The sequence below is a fragment of the Nicotiana sylvestris genome, chromosome 3, assembly GCF_000393655.2.
Source record: "Nicotiana sylvestris chromosome 3, ASM39365v2, whole genome shotgun sequence".
In the NCBI taxonomy this organism is placed as follows: domain Eukaryota; kingdom Viridiplantae; phylum Streptophyta; class Magnoliopsida; order Solanales; family Solanaceae; genus Nicotiana; species Nicotiana sylvestris.
The window spans coordinates 214,107,250-214,126,289 of NC_091059.1; the positions used below are offsets into that span (position 1 = coordinate 214,107,250).

General features: G+C 34.4%; 2 protein-coding genes and 1 non-coding gene across 3 annotated transcripts; 1 reads left to right on the top strand and 2 right to left on the bottom strand.

Annotated features, from left to right (window-relative positions):
- Nucleotides 1–76: 76 nt before the first annotated feature.
- On the bottom strand, nucleotides 77–4,193 carry LOC138888660 (uncharacterized). The gene is made up of 3 exons (XM_070170562.1): nucleotides 3,871–4,193; nucleotides 551–1,208; nucleotides 77–442 (listed from the first exon to the last, which is right to left on the bottom strand). The coding sequence occupies exons 1-3, from the start codon at nucleotides 4,191–4,193 to the stop codon at nucleotides 77–79; spliced, it is 1,347 nt and encodes a 448-aa protein (XP_070026663.1).
- A 4,479-nt stretch (nucleotides 4,194–8,672) lies between these two features.
- On the top strand, nucleotides 8,673–11,235 carry LOC104214106 (probable N-acetyltransferase HLS1). Its single transcript, XM_009763729.2, has 3 exons — nucleotides 8,673–9,058; nucleotides 9,157–9,311; nucleotides 10,108–11,235. Exons 1-3 carry the CDS (start codon nucleotides 8,762–8,764, stop codon nucleotides 10,958–10,960), a joined length of 1,305 nt encoding a protein of 434 aa, XP_009762031.1. The 5' UTR covers nucleotides 8,673–8,761; the 3' UTR covers nucleotides 10,961–11,235.
- A 5,173-nt stretch (nucleotides 11,236–16,408) lies between these two features.
- LOC138888814 (small nucleolar RNA R71) lies at nucleotides 16,409–16,515 on the bottom strand. Its single transcript, XR_011406393.1, has one exon. It is a non-coding gene; the product is annotated as a small nucleolar RNA R71 (small nucleolar RNA).
- Between the last annotated feature and the right edge of the window lie 2,525 nt (nucleotides 16,516–19,040).

Here is a 19,040-nt window from a genome sequence, read left to right on the forward strand (position 1 = left end):
TTCCCTGCCTGTTTCCCCTATTGTTCTTATGCATAGTAGTGATTGTATCAGAGGACCAATTCCACTTAAGAGATTTTTATAGGCCATTCTTAACTCTGCCTAGATCTTCTTGAAGTTGTTTGTTTCTATCAAGTTCAGCACACAAACTAGATTTCAATGATTTTAGCTCATTTTCAAGCCTAAGGTGTACCTCGTTTGCAACTTCTTTTCCCTTTTGAGTGATCTCATGACTACCTTCCCTTTTTAGTTCCACAATTGTTTCCTTTAGGTCCACAACTACTACTAATAAGTCATCTCTCTCATGCTCTATGTTTTCAACCTTTTCAGTTAAAGCATATTTTTCCTTTTTTAAACCATCAATGGTCTCTTTTAGATCGACCACAACAACCAGTAGATCATCTCTCTCAATTTCTACTTCTCCTAGTTCCACAGTTAGCATATTCTTATCATTAATGAGATTGTGATATGTATCAGTTAGAATATTAGCTAAGGATATAAGCTTCTTTTAAGAATAGGGCTTCAAATTTCTTTGAACGTCCAGAAAGTTTACCTCATCTTCCTCATCCTCGTCAGATTTTCCCATTAGGGCAAAAATAGAGTCATACTCAGCTGCTTCACTTTCTACTACCATCATAGAGCTATAATCTTGCTCATCATCTTCTCTAGATTCGCTTGAAGAGTCTCCCAATGCAGCAAGAGCTTGTTTCACAACATTGTCAGTGACATCTTTTCTCTTGAATCTTTTGTCAGGAACCGGGTTCCTCTTGGCTGCTTTGTATGTGTTGTGTTTGTACTTTTGTTGCTTGTGGAGAGGACAATCCTGAATGAAATATCCTGGATTCCCGTATTTATGACATAAGTCATAGCCTCTTGGCTTGCTAGAGCTGCCCCTTTTTGGAATACCTCCATTTCTGCGAACCATTTTCTGAAATCTCTTTGTCAGGTACGCCATATGAGCATCCTCACCACTTGAGTCATTGTTGTCAGTCTTGAGGACCAGGTTCTTCTCCCTTTTGGGCTCTCTTCTCTCATGAACCTTATTCTTCTTCTTCATTTCATAAGTTTTTAAATTGTCAATGAGTTTATCAATAGTGAGCTTTTGCAGATCCTTTGCCTCCGTGATAGCATTTACTTTGCTTTCCCAAGAACCAGGCAATACACTGAGTATTTTTCTGACAAGCTTGTTCCTTGGAATTATTGTCACACCCCTTTTTTAACAGAACCTCACTAACCCTCTTAAATTATATAAAAGGATTTAGTAAGGCTTGAAAAGGTTTTCCAATTAGAACGTGACAAAAATTGTGTTCAGAAGGAAATAACTCAGAGTCGCCACCTGACATTGGTTTTGGTGTGCCAGGCCACCGTTTTAAAAAAATAATTTTTCCTTTTAAAACACTTAGGATTCCAAAACTAAGTCTGTACCAGAGATTCGGGTAAGGGGTTCATTTGACTCGGGGAGAAGGTATTAGGCATTCCCCGAGTCCCCTAACTAGTACGGTTGCGTACTTGATCTAGGTGGTTTTTATTGAATATTCGAATTGAGGTAAAAATAAAAACATAAAAGCAAAATAAACACACGCGAGGCTCGAGGCTGTCCCCACCTAATAAAATAAAAATAAAAATACTACGATTTCTACTATCGACCTCCAAATACAAATACTTCGGGGCATACCCCGGAATAGAATAGATACAAATCTTTCGGGGCATTCCCCGGATAAATTTAACTAAGGGAACAACCTCGAGCCTCGTGTGTGTTTATTTTTCTTTTATGTGTTTATTTTTACCTCAATATATTCTAAAAACCAACTAGATCGAGTACGCAACCGTACTAGTTATGGGACTCGGGGAATGCCTAATACCTTCTCCCCGAGTCAAATGAACCCCTTACCCGAATCTCTGGTACAGACTTAATTTTGGAGTCCTAAGTGTTTTAAAAGGAAAAATTATTTTTTTAAAAACGGTGGCCTGGCACACCAAAACCAATGTCAGGTGGCGACTTTGAGTTATTTCCTTCTGAACACAATTTTTATCACGTTCTAATTGGAAAACCCTTTTCAAGCTTTACTAAATCCTTTTATATAATTTAAGAGGGTTAGTGAGGTTCTGTTAAAAAGGGGGTGTGAGAACAACCTCTTGCCTCGAAACTAACAAATATCCTAAAGATTGCCTACTTAGGTGTGGTCGGCCTAGTCATGCTCCTAGCGGTCCAATTAACGAGAGTAAGAATAAAGAACGACAAAATTATATCAAACTCTATATCAAAAACAATTGAACGAGAGTAACAGATTCATCAATTGAAATTTCCTAGCTTCAGATGTTAAAGGCAACCTAAATCCATCTTCCTTTTTAACATAACCCAATCACAGATTTCATGGAAAATTTCAGCACAAGTTGGTTCGTGTAAATCCAAACCAATTGATGTGAGAAGAATTAACCAAGCAAAATATTATTAACATGGATCAAACAAACATTTCAACACAAACAACACATAAGTTTTAAAAAAGATAAGTTGAGCGGAGAACTGAATAATCGGACCTGGAAGAGGGAGTTTCAATCAATTCGATGTTTGTAAAATAATACACTTGAAGGCAGTAACTAAAGCTTGACGGATAGAAGCGTATTCCACCAAATGAGCATCGAAACAGACACTTCAAAACCCGACGACATTCAACGAGCACCCACGAATTCAGCACCTTCACTCATTTGAATTCCGTCACTTCGAAACTCAAATCGAAATCAAAAAATCAATAGAGAAATTTGCTAAGATTCTGTCCAGAATTTCCTCTCGATCTCTGTCTACGGAAACGGGAAATGGGAAAGTACGCTGGCCGAAAATTGGAGAGAGGAGGTCGCTCTCTTCCTTGTGTCCCAAGGTTGAAGAAGCAGGGGGTCTTTTGGGCGAGGGTAGCAGTGGGGATCCGTTTAGAGGTGTTCAAGGCTAGAAGAGGAAGAAGCCATGGTTGAAGGAGTGATCTTTTCTGGCTGGTATTCGAAGAAGAAGAAGAAGCTAGTGGGGGTCGCTACTGTGCTATGTTGTCGCGGTTGTTTCTGTGTGCAGCGGCGATGGATGGCTGGTTTATTCCAGCTGGTTGTGGCTGTTGAAGAAGGCTACTCCCTTTTCTTGTATGTCTTTTGTCCGTTGTTGTCTAGATCAAGAAGAAGAAGAAGCGGTCATCGATGTCCTCCAAGTTCTGTCGTTGCTGCTGGTTGCTCAAAATAAAAGGGGTCGTTATTTTTGCTGGAAAAAAAAGAACAATGGGGTGGAAGGGTTGTGTATCGTGTTTCTCTGGAGTGACGTTGATGGTTGTTTTTGGGTCTTGAAGATGGAAGATGAAGGCTAGGGTTCTGTGTTTTTCCTTGAAGTAGATGAAGTGCTGAAAGGTTTTCTAGGGGGGTATGGGCTTATGGGTTAGAGAAGAAAGAAATTGGGCCTTAATATTGGGCTAAAAGAAACAAATGTCCAAATCTTATTTAAATTTCTTTTAATATAAGATAAATATACTACATAATGTAAAAATTAAACTGATTAATTAAACTAAATTATATGTAAAATATGAAACTATTTTTTGGTATTTTCAAAGATTATGATAAAAAAATGTAAAAGAGTCAAAATTAGTTGAAATAACTATATTAGACCTAAACTAAGTATTTAAATGCTAAAATATATAAAATCTTGGGGAGGGTCAAAAATCACATGTCTACAATTATCTATCCCAGTAAATGAAGCTCATTGATGATAGAGGTGAAGCGAGTGTGCATGTCTTTAATGGACTCATCATCCTTCATTCTGAAGAGTTCATACTCAGTGGTTAGCATATCAATCTTCGACTGCTTGACTTGAGTTGTCCCTTCGTGTGCTATTTGGAGAACTTCCCAAATTGGCAAGCAAAAATCCTGTTGTATTCGTCTGGTCCAATACCACAGACAAGGATCTTTTTTGCTCGAAAGTTCTTCTCTATAGCCTTGCGTTCAGCATTGTTGTATTCCTTCCTTGTCTTGGGAACTGTCATTGCTGGTTCACCAATGGTTTTCATAGGAACAAAAGGACCATCGCAGATGACATCCCAGAGCTCTGTATCTTCAGCCATAATAAAATCATGCATACTTTTCTTCCACCATCCGTAGTATTGTCCATTGAACCTCGGTGGTCTGTAGGTAGAATGGCCTTTTTCAAAGTTTGGTGGAGCAGCCATGAGGATCTTTTGTAGGTGTTAGCCTGATAGAAAGAACCCGCTCTGATACCAATTGATAGAAACTAAGGGTCCACCAAACTATATAGAGAACCAGGTTCTCTATTAGTTCCCACGGAACATACACAGAGCAGTAAGCAAATAAAATAATGGAGTTTTACGTGGAAAACTCCCAGCTTACGAGATTAAAAATTATGATCTACACTCGTAGTATATGTACTTCACTACTGAGTAAACTTCAGATTACAAACTATTGTAACTTAGGAATTAACCTTTTAATCCCTCACTAACTTGTAATAACTCTATTACAAGTCTTTTTGTAATAACTCTATTACTAGGCTTACAACTTGACTAACTCTAGCCAAGACACAAACTCAAGGTTTATGGTTTTACAAAAGATTTCCTACACAATGCTTCTAACTAAGTTAAGTAGGAATTATAAGTAAATCTCTTTAACAAAGGTGCAACACAACTAAGGACATATAATGACTCAATGCAGTAAATTGGTCATTCGTTATGCTGTTCTTTGTTCTTGAAGCCTTGAAAGTTACTTGCAAGATTGCGACACGCTCGAGAGAAAGCTTAATCAATTCTAGAATATGCAAGTGTCTTGTTTTAACTTTGCTTCATGTTAATGTTATTAATATTGCCCAAATGATATCACTTGAATGATGCAAGCATATTTGGTACAAGGGCATTCCCCATAAAGTGACTGCTGCACTGTTGGCCTTGTTGCGTGCATGCAGAGGAACAGTTGCAACAACTTTACAGCTGTGGGGAGTTGACTTGGTACAGTCAGCAAAGGAACTGATGTTCATCTGTTCCCACTGTTGTTTCTTTGACTCTAAATATTGGAACATGTCCCAGACTTGAGACTTGTTGATGTTGAGTACTTTGAGGATGTGGAACAGGTTCCCCGTCTAGTTTTTATCACTAAGTTTGTTAGAACATCAAAATATAACAGAACACATAAACCTATCAAATGATTTTTTATTCTTTTTGACGTGGAATTTACTGAGTAACAAAGCGCTAATGCGTCGAGTGACATGTCATAATCCAGTGTAGAAAATTGACCCTCCAATTTTTTGTAACTTGAGCAATTCAAAAAATGGTTCATTAACTTTAATGCGACGAAAAAAATGATTTTTAACTTTAGTTTTGTTATGGTGATAAAATTCAGTGACATCATACGTCAAACTAATTCGAATTTGTGGCCGCATAAATTCAACCATCTGCAATGCATAACAGTCGCGTTTTTTCCTAAATTGAACCACTAATATTTTTTTTATAGGGAATTAATACTCTTGGAGTCACCGCCTCAAGCCCTCAACTTGAAACACACCTACCTTTAGTCATTGTTTTAAATTGAAATTAATTAACGATTCGAATTATAAAGATGCAATGAGGTCAGAGTCTGGTATCCAGATTAAAATACATAAATTAAAGCAACAAGTTGCACCTATGACCTAACTCGGACTTTACAGAAAAAGATATAAAATTAATAAGAGAAATTCGGGAAAAAGATTAAGAACAAGATTACAAGCATACCACAAGGCTTCTCCAACATATATTCTCCTTTAACATTAGAACTGCGTTGAAAAAGAATATGCTTTGCCGATGAATATTGTTTATTTTTCCTTATCATAATAGTTTTTTCTGCATTCTTTCGATTGTCGTTAATACTTCATGTGTTTCTTCTCATTGCTTAGCGAATTTAATAGAGAATCATTTTTAGACAAATGGTTATAATTATCAGATATGCATTCAACTTAGAACATGCTTTCTAGATAAGGTAGAAGCAACTTATTGATACATCCTGCTAAAAAAAAGCAACTATATATATATAGAGAGAGAGCATAGTTATATGATCCATCATCTTCACATGCATGCATAATACTCATCTCCTTAACTCCTGGTTTTTTTTTTGGGCATTTGCACAAATGTCCTTTTTGAGGCAGCTATTTAAATTCTGTTCACCGTTAGTTAGTGGACTCAATCTGTCTATAAAAATAAAAATTTATTCAATTATTAATTGAAATTTAGCCTATTGAACTAGCGCTAATAGAGCTTAGAGCATGGCCTCAAAAAAGGCTATACGCTGCAAATAATCTGTTTTCTATGCACTACTAGTACTAATCTTCCTAAAAGTAAATATAGGTCCACCTTGTCTTCTCTTTTCCATTTAGTTATTTGTACCAAAAAAGAAAATAGTAAAAAGACAAAAAAGAAGAAGCTGGAAGAAAGGAAAGTCTCATAAAGTATACTAGTATTACTGTTTAAGTTTAATTTTGTGTTCATATGGAGTAGTATAGTAATATACTTTTTTTACAGAATAAAATGAAGTTACCTGTTAATAATTGTTTGTAACAATCACGATCTATAAACTGAACGATAGGTTAACTTATCAATTATAATAAGTTAAATTATAATTTAGTTTTTCACACAGCTATTATAGTATCTTAAACCCAACAGAGTAATAAAACAGGCGGTGTCCTAGCTGTTTCGCGTGCTCAGACGTGAAGATTCTAAACTATAAAAAATACCATGAGATCGAACTATAGATATCGTTCTATAGCCTTCTATTTCTAGGCTACTCATCTTACACGCATCACATATATATTTAATAATCTTGGATGACTAGTAATTAGGGTTACATTATCCAAAAGGAAATTAAATATCTTGATATTGGTAAACTACCCTAGCTACTAAACCCAGCAACTAGGTTCAGATTTCATGTGCATAAAAAGATAAATCTTTGTGCTTAGGCGGCGGGTTATCATTAAATCCAAATTAAAGGTTAAGATTAGAAACACATGAAGAAAGAATAATAATATTTCTAGGAAAATTCGAAAAAGAAAAAGTTGTGCGTTCTTAGCCATCCAACACTTGTCACCTTTTACCCCATGTCATCAGCCATTATTTTTTAAGCAAAGGCAAAGCGCAGAATGCAAATGGATTATTTATATATTGAATATCATGTGATTTTATTATTACCTAATAAGCCCCCTCCACATGTTAGCCAATAAACCCTCCTCCCTCTGTTTGTTTGGCCACGATTCTCACCAACCCATCCCAATTATTGATCCAAGAAACTACTTTATTTTCATATCCAATGGGAAGGTACGTCGTCGTCCTAGCTAGAGCTAACAAAAACTTTTCATTAGCTCCCCACATAAGTTATTGGTTTCAACTTAATTATAATTAATAGTGGTACCCATTCCTTTTTCTCCTTGCTTTAATTTCTTCTCATGGTATTCCTTTTTTGTTTTAACCTTTCTTTTCATAAAATATTTTTAAATGAGTACTTGAAAAATGGAGGGACTATCAAATCACAGATATGAATCAGAATTTCTTCATAACTAATACTACTCCATAACGAATCTTCCTTACCAAAACTTGGAATTTATTTAATTTAGGGATAAGAGGGGTTGCTCTGATGGTAAGCAACCTCCACTTTCAATCAAGAGGTTGTGAGTTCGAGTCTCCCTAAGAGCAAGGTGGGAAGTTCTTGGAGGGAAGGATGCCGGGGTCTATTTCGAAACAGCCTCTCTACCCAGGGAAGGGATAAGGTCTGCGTACACACTATCCTCCCCAGACCCTACTAAGTGGGATTATACTGGATTGTTGTTGTTGTTTAATTTCGAGGCTTTCTAATCTTTTTGACTGAATCTAGAAGCGCGATTACCGAACGCACAAAGAAATTTTCAGCAGTATAAAGACCAATGCAAATGTTTGTTCTTTTCTACATACTAATTTATTCTTAGAGGAAATTCCACTTGGTGAGAAGAAAAAAAAAAAGAAGAGGAAATTTGACCTAGCTATGGTTCTTTTCGCAGCGCATGCAGACTTAACCATTGGAACGACTTATTCGAAAAAGAGATAGTAGTATTAAAGAAAGTACTATATATATTCATTGCGAACATCATTAAAACACAAGATGACAATCCAATAGAGCAACAATTATTGGAACACCATCCGCTTAAACACATTAACAATCACCATCGATTGGATAATAAATAAAGTATACTTAGATACATGCACCCTCTTTACCTTTAGCAATAGAATCTTGGTCATTTATATATTTAAATATTCGAGTTTAAATTATAAGTATATACTAATATTATAAATAATTTTACACCATCATTGCAATTATTTAAGTGTTTATGACACATTATTACTCTATTTTTTTAGCTTAGAATATATCAAACTTGATATGAATATGTCAAATTAATCTGATAGTGTAAAAATTATTTGCACGATCAGTGCAGATAACACAAGCTCTAACCATATATATGAACTTGCCGCTATTGCACGATAACAAACAAGAATTTATTAAAAGCAATAAAGAAGGAAAAGGTCCTCTAAAACCGGCGATGGCGCCATGTCAGCAGTTAGCAGGTCCACTTCTTTAATTTATTATAGTAGTAACATGAAAGGACCATAGTATGGGTATAAATACGGGGTGATGGAATATCAAGTTTTAGCTCAACTCAGACTACATTTTCGACTTTCTTCTCTTAGATATATTATCCTCTCTATCAGCTAGCAACATCAGTAGCTAGCTAAATATAATGTCGCTTAAAATCACAGCAGAGAATTTGGTAGCTAATGATCAGGATCATCCGTCTACCGAAGATAACAACAACAACATACCCAGTATTATTCCACGCCGTGGATTCTGGGAGTCTGCAGAAGATAAGAAAACAATAGTGATAGTGAGGCAATACGATGAAGAAAGAGACAAGTTGGCAGTGGAAGAGTTGGAGGGACAGTGCGATTTCGGACAACGAGGGCAACCATCTTTGTTCACTGACCTCATGGGTGACCCCATTAGCCGTATTCGCAACCTCCCCTTACATGTCATGCTGGTAATTAATGAGCGGCTATTTAGATTAATTCTTCTTAATTATTTGGATTGCTCTTTCATTACCAATATATGCTATTAACCAATTGTAATGATGAACAGGTAGCTGAAGCTGAGTGTGGAAAAGATAGAGAAATTGTTGGGATAATTAGAGGTTGTATAAAGACTGTAACCAGAGGAAACAAAGGCTCCACTCCATGTCCAGTTTATGTAAAGATTGCTTATATTCTTGGCCTGCGAGTTTCATCTCAACACAGGTACATCCATTAGTGGCGATGCCAGAAAATTCAATAAGGGTAGAACATGCAAGGATATTCAAAGTCTGTTTTTATTATCAATAACAAATAGTAATAGTTTATCCTATATACAGTACAATCTTTTGGCGAAGAGTATTCAGTTAACCATAGTTGGCCACACATATCTTCGCCCTACGTACCATATATACTGGCACTATATATACTTCATTATCATCATCATCATCATGTATTTTGCAGACACATATCTTCGCCTTGCGTACCATATATACTGGCACTATATATACTTCATTATCATCATCATGTATTTTGCAGAAACCATAATCCTGGGGCTAATTTTGCCGTAATATTTTATTTTATTTTTTTGCTCAAATTTCGACAAAATATGGATAGAATATTAGAATCTATACTGTAAATCTTAAAGATCCACGCACAAATGCGAAGATATTAGGCAAAGGATATGCTTTCCAACTATCCAAACTCATATCTACGCAAATGATGCGTGTAAACAGTATTATATAAAAAATTATGTCGTTATCGGAACATATTCTTAATTTAACTCACAGTATGTTTGAATAAGTTAAACTATATGGGCCAAAGCACCTTTATTTTAACTTTACATACATCAATGGGAGACTCTCAAAATGACTAGAACAATGGAGAATTGTCTCCTACTTTTTTACTATTTAAAACCTTTTAGTATAATTTAAGTATCCAAAGTCGTCTAACATGCTTTCCATCACACCTTTCTAACTATTCAATCTATATTAATTATTTTTGTTGTTATTTTCAACTTTAGGAGGCTTGGCATTGGAACAAAACTAGTTGAGAAATTAGAGGAATGGTGCAGTAGCAATGGAGCAAAATACGCTTATATGGCCACGGACAGTAACAACCTAGCTTCTATCAAATTATTCACCTCCAAATGTAATTACGTCAAATTTCGTACTCCTTCAGTTTTGGTGCAACCAGTTCATGCTCATTACAAGCCCATAGCATCGGACATTGCCATTGTTCGAGTTTCACCACAACTTTCCGAGTCATTTTATCGACGAATTTTCGCAAACTCAGAGTTCTTCCCCAAAGACATAAACCATATCCTAAACAACAACCTTAGTTTTGGCACATTCATGGCTGTGCCAAAGAAAACCCTCCTTAATTGGGACCCCAAAAGTGGATCTTTCCCACCAACTTTTGCTATACTAAGTGTTTGGAACACTAAAGATATTTATAAGCTACAAGTTAGAGGCATATCACCTTTAAAATATGCTTGTTGCCTAGGGACTAGGGTTTTGGATTCTTGGATGCCATGGCTAAGGGTGCCATCTATCCCTAATATTTTCAAGAGTTTTGGGTTTTATTTATTATATGGAATTCACATGGAAGGAAAAGAAGGTCCGAGACTAATGAAAAATCTTTGTGCATTCGCACACAACATGGGAAGAAATGATAGAGAGTGTAGTTTGTTGGTGGCTGAAGTTGGAGTTGATGATCCAGTTAAAGAGGCAATCCCACGTTGGAATAAATTTTCATGGGGAGATTTGTGGTGCATGAAAAACCTTGAATTCAAGAATGGTGAATCTGAGGATAATTGGGTGGAGTCTCCAGTTTCTTCTTCTTCGGTCATTTTCGTTGATCCACGTGACTTCTAACTACGTTAATTTGCAGAGTTTTGCATGGACGGACTTTTGGATAAGCTCTCTAATTGTATAACAACCCGAACCACAGAGAGAGAGAGGGGAAATGATTTGGTAGAATATTAACAAAATCCAATTAACTAGAAACAAATATAGTAATGTTTTTTTTTTTCCTAAAGGGAAATTGCGGTTTTAGTCATGTAAATATCGGTAAATTCGGATTTTATGATCTTTGTGGCATCAGCACGTTTAACCTTCAAATTTCAATGAATTGAAGTGCCTTTTTGATACTTTTGCTATGTGAATCTTTACAAATTAATCGCATTATTAATTGTTATATAATTTATTTATCTATGAGTTATCTTAAATTTATGTTAGTTACTCCATATTTGAGGGTGATATATACAGTTCTTAAACTAATCTAAAATATATAACACACACATGTATATATACGGTCGAAATCAGGTATGCCCGATTTCATGGGCTCGAAGAGTTGCCTCAAGCCCGAGTTCAGGATGGATCAAGTTCAAGCCCGATGGACCAAGCTCGAGCCCGACGACAAAATACAAGGCTCGAAGATCGAAGTACGCAAAGAGTACCGAAGCCGAGTATGACCAACCCCAAGATGATGTCGTTATTGGTTTGTAACAGAAAGAGTAAGATTCCCACCACATCCTCAAGATCGTGGCGTAAATTTCGGAATAGATTTGTACAAGTTAGTATGAATATGTACTAGGCGGTTAGACAGTTGTCCCAATAACATTCCTTATTGTAAATAGAAATGTACCTTATTTAGGGTTTTTCCACTATATAAAGGGGACCCCAATCGTTGTAACGATCATCAATCATTGACAAAAGAATATACACTCTTACTTTCTTTTTCATTACTCATTAGACTTGTCTCTTAAATTTATCGTTTTTACTTTACTATTCGTGCGGACCTACCTCGAGGCCATCACAGCTCGAGGTCAAGATTGGCTTAAACATTAGTTTGATTCAACTTACTTCCTTAATTTATATGTTTGATTTCTTGGCTATTAATTAGTATTGAATTAAATCACGTATCTTTAAAATCATAAACAAGTTTAATTGTTACTCGTATTTTCAAGGTAAACAATAATTATATATATAAAAAATTTAGCCAGATAACACTGACCAAAATCAAAATTTATCAATAAGAACCAGGGATGAAAAGGGAAATTATCCCTTTATTTTGTTATTTTCATCTTATGGTTTAAGATCTTGAGCAAAATATGGGAATATGGTCGTTTAACAAAAGAATAATATGGAAGCACTAATGTGTCATATCCAGGAAAGTTGTGTATGGTCCCCTCCATTTGCGTAATGTATAACTAATAGTGTGGGAGAAAAAAAGAGATGGACATTTCTAAAACTTTCGGCTGAATAACCAAAACCCAACGGCGCATGGATTAAAGAACAAAAACTTTCGCCAATTTATGTAATGACAGCAGGAATCTAGCCACGCGTTAGCTTTAGAGCTTTGATCACATATATAATCATAAAATTAAAAAGCTAATTAATTCGTAACTGTTAAAGCCTTAACTTTAATTTAGCACTCATTGGGAATATTCATGTGGACCACATTGAAATAACGTATCACATTTATACTACGTCCAATGTGGTCCACAGATGAAAAATGTAAGTTTTCCTTTAATTGTGATTTATACTAATCACTAGTCTTACTTCTTCCTTCAGTATTACGACGTACTTCATATATTTAAAATTAATTTCAGTCGATGCACAAATGCACTCCATAACAATAAAGAAAACACATAACTTAATTGTCTCTTATTGATTGTGTAAAGATTTCCAAACCAATATATAAAGTCCTGGCCACTTGGTTTTTGGGGTTCAAGTGTACAAGCAGCTGGATTAGTCAAAGAAAGAGTTTATAAAACTGTATAAGTGGGCTATTTATACTTGTATCCTACATAAATGAAAGATGAGAGTAAGTTGCTAGGATCGTAGTCCCAAGCGATTTGCCAAATTTGAGAAAGAAATTTTTTATTGATGATAAATTTGATAATAACGAGAAAAATATTAGAGGAGACACAAAGATTTTAATTAGGACGTAGTTCAAATTAAGATCTATGTCCACCGAACCAACGCGGAGATGAAGAACTTGCCATTCCAAAAATAACATAAATAAGATTAAGCAAATAATTTTTAAAAAAATCACTTTTTAAAGAAATTACACACATACAACGAGTTAATAATAATGATATCCCAAAAATTCTATCCCTATATTGAAATGTATCTCACTGAGATATGCTACCAAAAAGTTCGTTGTTTTTACAACACTAACTATAGTAGATTTATATTCTCTCTTCTAGGATAAGAAAAAATTAATTTTATATGACAAATATGTAATATTCTCCCTTTAAAGAAGGTAAAGAAGTGCAAACACACAACATGATATCAAATTGTGTCAATAGTAGTTAACATATGGGGTTGACCATGTGTAATGTTCAGTAGTAAGTGCGTGATGGTACCTTTTCTGATACGAATGAAACAGTATAAAAGTGCTTATTACTCAAATTATTCCTGATCGAAATTCCTTACTAGAGAAGAAACGAAAAAAAAGAAGAAAAAAAACAAGGTTCACCTTGTGGCACCAGTGCTAAAATGTCATGTTCAACTTACTATCTTTTCATTTTTTTTTAATATTATCCCCGTGGGGATATATATATTAATTAGGTAGAAGTAACCCTTTAAATTGCCGTGTTTAATTAAGCTTAATCTCAGTGATTTTTTTAAAGTCTAACTTATATATACCACACTTTAAATAAATAAAAACAACATAGGTAACATTAGTTTTTCAAATTTTGAATCTCATTTTTTAAGAAGAAACACATATATAAGTTAAACTCTTATCTATTTTATCATTATAGTATTATTTTCCAATTTAGACTTTGTGTTGCTTTTCCCAGTGCTTTTAACCGCCCTATTTTCCCGTTAACTAGGTGGAGAAACAACTAATGATGACTATAAAATATTCATTTATTATATACTTAAAAATAAATTATTTTAAATAATATATATATATATATATATATATATATATATATATATATATAAAATATGTCAATTATCTGTATTTTTTAGTAGTATTTTGCAAAAAATAAAAATATTATGATAAAGCAAATAAAGGAATAAAAAGATAAGCATGAGACATCATGGCAAAAGAACCACGAGGCATCATGGCAATAGAAGCACGACGCATCATGGCAATAGAAGCACGACGCATCATGGCAAAAGAACCACGAGGCATCGTGGCACCTTATGAGATTTGATTTCTATAAATAGGATGTTTGTGTTGAAAGGGGGAAGATCATATGTGCCTAATTAACAACTTTTCTCTAGTTTTGGTCTTTGCTTCTTTCTTTATCTATTTCATTTTATCTTGTAGTCTTTGAATTTTCTAAGAGTGTTGATAGTATTTTAAGAATTTCTTTCTTTGTGAGATTTAAATACTCCATAATAGAGTAATCTCTTTTGTTGGGATAGTTGATGAAGCTCGATAGCGTTATAATATTAATCTCAATTTTACTACGTGCTTAACCTGAAACTTTCTAATTATATTTCTATATTGTGCTGGAATATTAGTTTTAATTAATTATTATCACTTCTATCTATTTATTCTCCAAAGTTAGTTGTATGTCAATTTTGTAATTCTCACGAAGCAAAATTATCTCATTCCAAGTCTGTAATCTTGCTTACTTCCATTCTAATTCTCACAGAGGAGTTGTAGTTGGCAAGATTATTGGTTTTTAGTAAAAAGTAATCGCAAGAGGTTTTTGCTATCTTTTAGCACAAATCAGGCAAGAAAATTATTTCGGTTTAATCGTCACAAGTAATATATCAATTGATTTACATAACCTCGCGGAGTGTTTTTAATTGATTAATTCTTAGTGAGCAAAATATAATTGTATTAGCAATAAACAGTTATTCCTAAGAGAAATATATGTAGAAGCTAAGATTTTATTATTATCACGCTATCGAGTGAATTCAATGATTCCCAACTCTTTTTAAATATAAATCTTCCGAAAGTTGTTTAGTTTCAACTTAAGCAATTTAAATTTTCAACAAACAAAACTTCATCAATTTGATTCTCTCAAATAGTAGTAAGAACATTATAAGTTTGTCGCTAGATTCTCCAATCTCTGTGGGACGATATCATAAACTATACTAGAATTTGATAGAGTACGAGTAGCAAAATCTTATACGCATTGGCCTCGTCAAATTTTGGCGCCGTTATCGGGGATTGGCACAAGTCTACTTCAGACTAAATATTCTGTTACTAATTTGGGAACTTACTATTAGTATTATTATCTTTGCTATCAATATTTACTAAATATTACTATTATTACAAGTACTAACATCTTATACAAGTGTTATTATCATTTATCCTTCTTATCATCATTATAGCATAGCAGTCACTATTATTAATACTAGTACTACTTGTAACTATATTCTATACTAGTATTATATTATTATTTTCCAGCGTTAGTTACTGTTACTACTAACTGATTTCGTTTACCATTTTTTTTCATAACATCTATTGCTAATTAGTACTAATATAATTACTATTATCATATACTACTACTACTACTACTACTACTACTACTAATAATAATAATAATAATAATAATAATAATAATAATAATAATAATAATAATAACAACAACAACAACAACAACATTATCATACTACTATTTTTATTTGATCGCTTATTATTTTTGTCATCTTTGTAATCTTTGTTGTCCTTGTTATTCATCATTTTCTTTTAATTATTTTCTTCTAAGTACTACTACTACTACCACTTTAAGAGTTAAGTTCAGTTTGTTTTTTTTAGAATTTTGAGTAGTTTATGACCCGCTCTTTTATAAAAGAGTTGGTCAATTACGATCTTGAAATTGAAAGATCTCTTCGATTGCGCAGGAAAGGACAAGCATTATCTTCCCAAAGCATAGCTTGTGAAGGTATGGAGAATAAGGAAGTAGAAAATATCAACCCACGCGAAGTACCACCACCAGTCCAAATAGAGGATCAATTTGATGAAGTGGCGCCAAGGCCAGCAAACAGAATCCTAAGGGATTATGCTAGACCTGACCGCTTCAACTGTGAATCTAGTGTCAGTAAACCTCCAGTGGCAGCCAAAACTTTGAAATCAGGACTGTCCTGATTCAAACAATTCAACAGTCTTGCATCTTACTGGAGACGCAGGTGAAGATCCACACAGTCATTTAATTGACTTTTTGGAACTTATTGAAATAGCTAAGTATAATGGAGTAACTCCTAAAGCTATCAAAGCTATTTCCTTTCTCTTTAAAAGGAGATGCCAAGACTTGGTTGCGAAATTTGTCATAAGGTTCCATTACCACATGGGATCAAATGACTCAAAAATTTATAAACAAATATTTTTCCCCTGCTAAAACCACAAAGTTAAGACAAGACATATCTAATTTTTTGCAGACTGACACAGAGTCAGTTTATCAAGCTTGGGAAAGGTTAAAAGCAATGTTAAGAAAATGTCCACACCACGATATTCCTGAACATATACAATTGTATATTTTTTTATCACGGGCTAAAACCCTCTTCTAGAAATGTGATAGATGCAGCTGCAGGAGGTTCAGTAATGGGAAAAACAACAGAGGAAGCATTGCAATTGTTGAATGAAATTTCTGAGAATGTCATCCAATGGTCATCTGAGCGTATAATTATCAAGAAGGCCGCTACAGTAAATCAGGTTGATGCTTTAAATACACTAACACAACAAATTATTTCTTTGACACAAAAGTTTGAAACTTTTCAGGTGAATACAAAACAACTAACCCAATCTGAGGCTTGTGACATGTGTGAAGGAAATCATCAGAACCATGAATCACAATGATGAACATGTCAATGTCATCGGTTACAAGCAGTATCCTTTTGGAAGTCCAATGGCACAGAAACTTCCAGGATTTCAATGGAGCAATCTAAATGGTGCAGAGAACTCTCAAAGCTTCCAGAAGCAACAAATACAGGGTCCACCCGGATACCAGAATCCAAATCAAGGTCAATCAAACTTTAGACCTTATCAACAAGCAGGGCCCTACCAGCAATGGCCTCAACAAGCTCATTCAAGTCTTGATTATTAAGGTCACTGATGAAAAGATGGAGAGCCAAAATTCATCCCTCAAAAATCTGAAAATATAGTTGAGCCAATTGGCAGCTCTTGTTTCAAAAAAGATTCAAGGTCCCTTACCAAGCAATACAGAGAAAAACCCAAAAAAGCACCTTAAGGCCATCACCTTATGTTCAGGTAAGGAGCTTGATGAACCCTATGCAGACCAGTCAGAACAACAGGTAAACAACGGTAAGAATATTGAAATACCCTCTAAACCATCTGAAAAGAATGAAGTCAAGAAAAAAGAAGAAAAAAATATTGAAAAATTGACTCCTCTCCCTGTGACTATTCCCTTTCCACAAAAAATGAAAAGAGAAAAGCTTGACAACCAATTTACAAAATTTTTGGAGATTTTAAAACAAATTCACATCAATATTCCTTTTACTGATGCTTTGTTACAAATGCCTTAATATGCCAAATTTTTAAAGGAAATTTTGTCAAGTAAAATAAAATTAGAAGAAGTTTCTGTGGTAATGCTTACGGAAAAATGTAGTGCTATACTTCAGAATAAGCTACCACAAAAACTTGATAATCCAGGCAGTTTTACAATTCCATGCACCTTGGGAGGAGTATATTTTGAAAGACACTTTGTGATTCTGGAGCTTCAATAAATTTAATGTCATTTTCTATCTTTAAAAAGTTAGATCTTGGTGAAATAAAAGACACAAGTGTTTCCCTTCAGTTTGCAGATCAAAGTACTAAGAAACCTAAGGGAATAATTGAAAATGTACTCGTAAGGGTAGATAAGTTTGTTTTCCCTGTAGATTTTATAGTACTTGAAATGAAAGAATGTCCTAATGAACCAATAATTTTAGGTAGACCATTTCTTGCTACAGGAAAAGCAATTATAGATGTTCATCAAGGACAATTAATTTTAAGAGTTGATGAAGAAAGAGTCATATTTGATATGCAAAAGATACTAAGATATTCAGGAAATGAAACATCATCTTCATGTTTTTCAATTGACATGATTAGTTATCTTACATATGAATTCAAAGATGATCAATTAATTCCAGATTCAATGGAAAGATGTTTGATCAAATCAGGCACCACATAGGACGATGATCCCGCCATCAGAAGAGAAGCTGAAATATTGGACAAAGATTCAAAAGAAGAAGAGATGAAATCCGAACAAGTTAAATCAAAAATTAAAATCAAAACTCTCCCTTCTCATTTGAAATATGTTTATCTTGAGCAAGAATTATTTTCGGTAATTATTTCATCTTCTCTTATTGTAGAACAAAAAAATAGTTTGATCAAAGTATTGAAAGCACACAAAGGGGCCTTGGGGTGGATTGTAGAAAATATTAAAGGGATTAGTCCGGCTATTTGTACACACAGAATCCTCATGGAGGATAGCTACAAGCCAATAGTCCAACCGCAAAGAAGATTGAATCCATCAATGTAGGAAGTAGTGAAAAAAGAGATCGTAAAGCTGTTGGCAGAAGGTATTATATACCCCATTTCTGACAGCCCGTGGGTAAGTCTTATTCATGTAGTACCAAAGAAAGGAGGAATGACAGTTATAAAAAATGAAAATAATGAGCTCATACCTACCAGGACTGTTACAGGATGGAGAGTTTGTATTAATTACAGACGTCTCAATGATGTCACTAGAAAAGACCATTTTCCTTTACCATTTATTGATCAAATGTTGGAAAAAATTACCGGATATGGCTTTTACTATTTTCTTGATGGCTATTCAGGATATAATCAGATACCAATTGCACCAGAAGATCAAGATAAGACGACCTTCACATGCCCTCATGGAACATATGCCTATAGGAGAATGCCATTTGGTCTGTGTAATGCCCCTGCTATATTTCAGCGTTGCATGTCAACAATTTTTGCTGACATGACTGACAAATTTCTTCAAATTTTTATGGATGATTTTACACTATTTGA

What these genes read in the sequence shown, in the direction of transcription:
- LOC138888660 (XM_070170562.1), bottom strand. Translation starts at nt 4,193, where the DNA reads ATGGCTGCTCCACCAAACTTTGAAAAAGGCCATTCTACCTACAGACCA. An exon ending in TTTGCTTGCCAATTTGGGAA is followed by an intron (nt 1,209 to 3,870) that starts GTTCTCCAAATA and finishes CTGTTAAAAAAG; the next exon opens with GGGTGTGACAATAATTCCAA. An exon ending in ACGAGGATGAGGAAGATGAG is followed by an intron (nt 443 to 550) that starts GTAAACTTTCTG and finishes ATTAATGATAAG; the next exon opens with AATATGCTAACTGTGGAACT.
- LOC104214106 (XM_009763729.2), top strand. Translation starts at nt 8,762, where the DNA reads ATGTCGCTTAAAATCACAGCAGAGAATTTGGTAGCTAATGATCAGGAT. An exon ending in TCCCCTTACATGTCATGCTG is followed by an intron (nt 9,059 to 9,156) that starts GTAATTAATGAG and finishes AATGATGAACAG; the next exon opens with GTAGCTGAAGCTGAGTGTGG. An exon ending in CGAGTTTCATCTCAACACAG is followed by an intron (nt 9,312 to 10,107) that starts GTACATCCATTA and finishes TTTCAACTTTAG; the next exon opens with GAGGCTTGGCATTGGAACAA.